The sequence below is a fragment of the Gymnoscopelus braueri genome (genome assembly GCF_963280865.1).
Source record: "Gymnoscopelus braueri genome assembly, chromosome: 10".
NCBI lineage: Eukaryota > Metazoa > Chordata > Actinopteri > Myctophiformes > Myctophidae > Gymnoscopelus > Gymnoscopelus braueri.
Window position 1 is genome coordinate 46247007 of NC_137611.1, and position 7500 is coordinate 46254506.

A 7500-nucleotide genomic window follows, 5' to 3' on the forward strand; every position below is an offset into this window, starting at 1 on the left:
CTAGTGAAATTAGAAGTGATGACACAAAGAAATGAGAAGACAAAATTGGAAATGGAACACTACAATTATAAGATGGGTTCTCTCTCCTGACTGGATGAAATGGGCAACCTACCTGAGACGGGGAGACTAAAGCAATGATTACTACTAAGAGAATATAGAACTTTAACTTGTTCCACACAAAAGACGTTTAGTTTTAATTGCTTAACAAAGCTTAAAATGCAAACAGAAATGTCATTGGTATTTATGTTCCAACAAACAGTAAAACACTGACTTCTAAAGTTACCTATCTGCCCCCCTCTCTCTCTCTCTCTCTCCTCCTCTCTCTCTCTCTCTCTCTCTCTCTCTCTCTCTCTCTCTCTCTCTCTCTCTCTCTCTCTCTCTCTCTCTCTCTCTCTCTCTCTCTCTCTCTCTGTCCGTCTCTCTCTTCTCTGTTTCTTTCTCTTTCTCCCTTGCTCTTGTCTGTGGATTGATTTAATGTGGGGTCGTGCTGAATTCCATAGTCAACATTGAGCAACGACAACAATAATAATAGACATTACAGTATGTGCACAATAGCCAGTGGCAGTACATTTACGTACGATTAGCGTACATTAGCCCTATGGTGGCTGTGATATTACTTTACATTTCATGTATTCCATATACACAGCCACAGAACAAACACTCCCTCCCGGGGAGGGGAGTTATCGCAGCGGCATTAAAGGTTGTAGCGTTGATATGTACTCGCCCAATAATGAATTGCTGCAACTTGAGCTCAGCTCTTGTAATCAAATGTTCATATCCATTTGAAAGTTAATGCAGACAACGTGAATTTAGCAAAATATCCCACTTTCCAAGGAGTTTCTGCACGGACCACATTCTCTCCACTTCTGCACACACCTGTAGGTATGGGGCACACAATTGACAGGTGTGTGGGGGAGGTGTGGGGTAATTAAGCAACATAGCAACATCACCAGCTCAGTGGCCTTGTGGTTAGAGTGTCGGCCCTGATACTGGGAGGTTGGGTTCGATCCCCGGTCGGTAGTACCAAATACTCTAAAAATGGCACCCAATGCCCCCCTGCTTGGCACTCAGCATCAAGGGTGGGATTGGGGGTAAGTCCCTGTGACACACTAGCGTCATGTCCACTTTAAGCTGCTGCACGCTACAGAAACAGAAGATAGGCTCCTGCCCTATGGGCCAGATGGCTCGGCTGGCAAGGCTTACTTAGTTAGGCTACATCACTTCACCAAATTAATTCATTAATTGGATAATAAAAATTTAGAGTAAACATTTTTTATTTAAATTATCTTTCTCAAAATAAGAATTGTCCACGTTCCACGTTGACAAGCCCTGGTTATATTTATACCTGATGATACAACACATTCTCATACCCCACGCCGTCAAACGAGTGACGGCTGGGGGCGGATTTGACCCCATGCCAACATTTGACGTGAGGGGACGTCGCATGCTGACATGAGGGACATGATGATTTACCATTCTGTCCTTAATGGTATCCAATGGAACCAAGTCAACTGAAGCAGATTTTACAAAGTTTATGTCATGTTGGGCTTGGGAGCTCGTACTGTAGATCAGCTATCTTCACTATTTTTGATCATTTCTTGAAAATCTTATCTGGAATCTGGAAAATGTGCTGATAGGCCTATTAAAAAGAAAATGTACTTTGTAATTTGTACTTTTGAATTCTAAAGTATTTTTAAAAGCAAGTACTTAAAGGGCAAGACCACTTTGGTAGAGGTTTGGGTTGTGTGGTTACCTTGCCATGATGTAACAACAAAGGTGGGCAAAACCTAAAATAATTTCTCCATTAACTAGAAACTGATGATTTAAAATATAGGAGCTCTTTTAGCTTTTAAACAAACTCAAACAAAGCTGATTCAGACAATATGGAACATCACCAAACCCAGTACTGTTTGTTTTTTTGTATAAAAATGTCAACTTCCTGTTGATTTTGCTATTTTTATTAGGAAGAAAACCCAGACTGGATCTGCGGATCTGGATCCTGATCTTCAAATAGTAAAATCAAGAGGAAGTTGTCATTTTTACAAAAAAAGCTTTGTTTGCAATAGTTTACGGGCTGAAAAAGAGCTTCAAGAGTGGTTTTGCCGTACAATGTAAGTCAATGAGGAGCATATTTTGAACGATCAATTTCTATGAATGAGAGATTATTTTCTGTTTCTTGTCCACCTTTGGAGTTACGTCATGGCGAGGTAACTACACAACTCAAACCTCTAAAAAGTGGTCTTGCCCTTTAATTACTTTACTAACTTTCACTATAGGTTGACTCAAGTACTGGGGTTGACTGTCCTGTATCTATCTACCTATCTATCTAGCCCTAGCCAGCGGGCCATCTCCGAACTACAGCTCCTAGAACTTCTTCACCTTTCCACCTCTCCGCCAACCGAACCACTACGATGGAGAAGCTGCGCATGGCGGCCGGCCTCCAGGAGAAGCTGGAGATCACAGGGTTGGAGGACGGAGCGGGGGCCCCCATCAGCGCTCTGACCATCATGTCGCTGCTGGAGCGCGTGGCGGGCATCATCGACAACGTGCAGAGCAGTCAGCAGCGCATGGAGGAGCGCCAGCAAGACCTGGAGAACAACATCAAAAACATCCAGGCAAGGTTATTATAGTTAACCACAACTAACCGAATAACCACAACTAGATTTAACCACTTAAACCGCAAAGTTGGTCTGAGTCCCTCAGGGCTATAATAGTGTATTTTCTGTTTTCGCTCAACATTAAAGGATTAGTTCACCCCCAAAATGACTTTTTTTTTATTGATTACTCACCCCATATAGCTTTGAATTTTTTTTTCTCGCATTCCTAAGCCGATAATTTGATGACGGTGGAGTCTCCGGTATAGGAGACTGAAAGACTCTCCAATGAGTCTCCTACCGGAGAGACCGCTGGTCATCAAATTATTGGCTTAGGAATGCATCAAAAACAAAAAAATCTCCATGAATTCAAGGCTTCATGGGGTGTGTAATTGATAGAAAATAAGTACTTTTTTGGGTGAACTACTCCTTTAAATATCTTTGCTGAACATTGCCAATCCACAAGCTCTCAGCTTGTAGATCTGCTATTTTCTTCTAAAGGTTTTCCCAGAATTCGGATGCTGGGGTGAAATAGAATAAAAATACAAATTAGGCTTAAGAAAATGATAATGGAAACTTTATTGTGTGTTTATAAAACTAACTAAAACTAACAAAAATCTTTGTCAATATTTCATAACACTATAGTATTTTGGGTGGATATGATTTTTTTTTTTTTGCTGTGCCAGCTTACCCCAGATTACAAAAAACTAAATAGCACTAAAACTAATTATAAAAAAAAAAACTAAGCCTTAAAAAAATATGCTAAACTAGCAAACCTACTGTAAAAACAAATACAAACTAAAACTGAAATGGAGAGCCAAAACAATGAAGCCAAAACAATCAAAACGAATGAAAAATCTAAACAATCTTCGGCTTTGTCGAGCGAGCGTCTATTACGAACACAATTGGGGGAGGGAAGCCGGGCGGGGAGGATGATGTCACTGCACGTACTCCTACAGGCTGGGGCATTACCTGTGGGAATGTTGGGCGGGAGGAGGATGTCCTCCCGGTAGAGGCTCCTCACTGGCAGGTGAACCAGTCGATACGGCAGCGGTGACAGCACACAGAAATGTGTGTGGAGAGAAATTAATTGGCATAACAACTAAATTGGCGAGAAAAAGGGGCAAAACGTTTAAAGAAAAGAAAGTAATAAAAAAACTACAATAAAAATATAATGACTGTATCAACTTTGCTTCTCCAGGGCGATGTGTTGAAGCTGGCCAAGGACCACGCGTCCACGGGCGGCACGGTGGACAAGCTGCTGCAGAAGACGCGCAAGGTGAGCGCCAACGTGAAGGAGGTGCGGGCGCGCGTGGAGAAGCAGAACGTGCGCGTCAAGAAGGTGGAGACCACACAGGACGAGCTGCTGACCCGCAACCGCTTCCGCGTGGTCATCTACCAGGTAAACCATGCTTCTAGTGTCTGTTAAACCCTATACCAACTTATCAGGTAAACCATAGGCTAATTCTAGTGTCTATTAAACCCTATACCAACTTAACAGGTAAAGTTTAAAACATGCTTCTAGTGTTAAACTCTATACCAACTTATCAGGTAAAGTTTATGATTCTAGTGTCTATTAAACCCTATACAGTACCAACCTACCAGGTAAACCATGCTTCTAGTGTCTATTGGGGTCCCCCAGGGCTCTGTACTAGGCATCCTCCTTTTTACTCTCTTTTTACTCTCTCGCCAACAAGTCGCATTGCGATGCTTTGTGAGCTTGTTGATCTGGTATGTTCATCCCAGAATTGGGGCGATAGGGTTCATGTGGTTCAAGGCAGTGGCTCTCAATCTTTTTTCTGGATCGGGGCCCACTTGGAAATCTTGAAAGGGTTCACGGCCCACCCACTTGACATGGCTAACACGACTTAAGATGGGTGAGCTGCATCCAATTTCAGAGCATGTTTATTTGTGTTTCGGCTTGGATCAATGATTGTTCCTATTTATCAGTGTCACAATGAAAAAACAAAATTCAAAGTTGAATAGAAAAAAATACCACAACTTTTTTTTGTTATTATATTTTTTCTTTTAAATATATATTGTTGCTATCGGCAGAAACCTCTTATCTCCATACTATTTTTGTGTCTCTTATCCGCTGCATGAGGGCCTCGCTAGTGAGAACAGAGAGATCTCATCTGCATCCTCAAATGTACTGATTTCATTAAGCAGGGAGCAGCAGTGAGGTGGTTTATTTTAGACGGTGTGGGCATGGAGAGCTGTTTATGGGCTCTTATCTCTCTACTGCATAATGATAGTTCATTTACAGGAACGCTCCTCGTTGCTTCTCTTCAAACGCAGTGAGCAGCCTTTGATCCAAATTGACAATGACACCACGACCTACACAGGTTCAGCTGCATGCAGTGGTGGACATGAACTACCTTTACCCAAGTACTAATAATATCATAATTATAATTCAGTCAGATAACTCACACATTTTTTTCTATCGATTAGTCACCCCATGGAGACTTGAATTCATGGATTTTCTTTTGTTTTTGTTGCATTCCTAAGCCAATAATTTGATGACCGGCAGTGGTTCCGGTAGGGGACACAAAGAGTCTCCTTTGTGTCTCCTACCGGACAGCTGGTCATCAAATTATTGGCTTGACAAAAACAAAAGAAAATTCAAGTCTCCATGAGGTCGAGTTTTTTTTTTTGGTTATCTATCCGTTTAAGTGTCTTGCTCAGGGACACTTCGATATACAGTACAGTAATAGAGGCGAGGCATGAACCTTCTTTTTCCCAGACTGTCTTTCTGCCCACTCAGCTGCTGCCGCCATTAAGTAACATTTTGTGGTACTTTTACTTTGCTTGAGTATTTCCGTTTTTTCCCGCTTCACTTCATAGCTCCAACAAAAAGCTATGGAGAGACAGGAATATAGACGTTTACCATTTAAGATTGACTGTCAAATTAATTTTGCATCTTGAATGTACAAGCAAAATGACCAGGAATTTATCTCAGTGGAATGTGTGGAGCGGACGTCATCGACAGCATTATCATAACTTATATAATATAAATCATGTTCAGGCATTTATGAACCTTAAAGGCCAAAGTCAAAACCATGAAAATTATAGTCGATTTAATGTCCGGATGCAATACATGTACAGAGAAGCTGCAGCACGGACATGCTTACAGTAACATGACAATACTGAACGCGCGCGCGCACACACACACACACACACACACACACACACACACACACACACACACACACACACACACACACACACACACACACACACACACACACACACTTATTTATTTATTTTATTTGCAAAAATGTGTCACAAGACAAAGTATAATAGCGGTTCTCAGATTGTGAGTTGGGATGCCCAAGGGGTGCCCAAATGATTTTGGGGGGTCCCCAAGATGATTAGCTTAATGTGCAACATTGTTTTCTCACTCAACAGTAAACAAACCAACATACAGTATAAGTGTCTATTTGCACATTTCTAAAGTGACAATTTAAGGACTTTTGAGACCTTTTTAATACCTCTAAAATGAAATAAATTTGATAAAATTAAATGAGACCATTACTGTGTCAAAAGTAATGAACAAACTACTATACTATAACAAATATGTCAAACATTGGCCAAATTGTCAAATATTACCTAAGAAAGAGGCAACTCCTACAATTCCAAGTGCTTGTCAGGGCGAGGGGTCCCCAGTTCAAATTATCATTATTTTGGGGGGTCGCGGCCTGAAAGGTTTGAGAACCACTGATACAGGGCATTCATTTATGAAAAGAATTTAAAAAAGGATGAAATATGGAGATGCAAGGTTTCTGCCTGACAGTGATGATATACTACACAGTATACAGCATATATATACTGACACACCTGATGGATGGCTAACAGGATATTATATATTAATGACATCATTATCATTAATGTGTTCATCACGTTAATGTTGCAGCTGGTAAAGGTGGAGCTTATTTTTAATGGCTTTGTGCTGCTGGGGAGCTTATAGTCTATAAAACACTATCATTATTCATTAGCTGATGTATAATTTATATTAATAATCTAAATATCCAAAGTAACTTACGAAGTGAAGTTTCAAAAATAATTGTAGTAGAGTAAAAAGTACATGTGCCTCTGAGATGTTGTGGAGTAGAATTATAGAGAATTCAAAAGTAGAAATACTCAAGTAAGTACTAAGGTTGTTTTTTTGTTTTTTTTGTTGTTTTCAAGTAAAGTAAAACTCAGAATTGTAAGTACAGTATTTAGTAAATGCACTTAGCCACTTAAACCCCAGCATTCATATTGTGGGGATAGCTTTAGCAGAAAATCTATGTTCAGCTGAAGCTTTCCCCACAATAACAGAAAACAGAAAATATACTAGTATAGAGCCCTGAGGTACTCCGGTCAACCATATAGGGTTTAAGTGGTTAGATACATTCCACCGCCGCACCTTATACAGTGTGTGATGTCTAATTTAAATGCTCTGTCGTATATAGCGGTGTCATGTGCCAGAAATAGCCAATCCACAACGTGTCACATCCATGACTGTGAGCTTGTGGATTGGCTATTTTCAGCGTGTGACACCGTCGTAGCGAAGTATAGATGGGGCTTAACCACTGAAACATAGATAACGCACATCCTCCGTTCCCTGGCGCTGAGCTTTAAACTGTACAGACAGTAATAATAAAACAAAGGTATGGCTCGCAACTCACTTTGATGCTCCAGGTTTTATTTCACAACAAACAGCTGATAGTGATACGACGTTTCGACCCTTTCGGTCTTTTTCAAGTATAAACAAGAACAGGAAATGACTTCTTTTTATACAGGAACAAATGATTTTGGTTACCAGCCCCACCTGGTGATCAGGGGCGGTACCAAGACTTGATCAACATTTTGTCAAGAGACAACTTATCAAAAGACAACATTTCATCTTTTACATTTTACAGAG

At 40.6% G+C, this 7500-nt stretch overlaps 1 protein-coding gene across 2 annotated transcripts in view; it reads left to right on the forward strand.

Annotated features, from left to right (window-relative positions):
• cavin4a (caveolae associated protein 4a) overlaps positions 1–7500 on the forward strand; it is a 22389-nt gene that overhangs the window by 1085 nt on the left and 13804 nt on the right. For both annotated transcript variants that reach the window (XR_013933851.1, XM_080439343.1), the window contains exons 2-3: positions 2331–2615; positions 3796–3996. Coding sequence is in view for 1 of the 2 variants with exons in the window: in XM_080439343.1 (XP_080295469.1) it covers positions 2412–2615; positions 3796–3996 (405 nt within the window). In the remaining variant the exon portion in view is untranslated. The remainder of the gene's footprint in view (positions 1–2330; positions 2616–3795; positions 3997–7500) is intronic.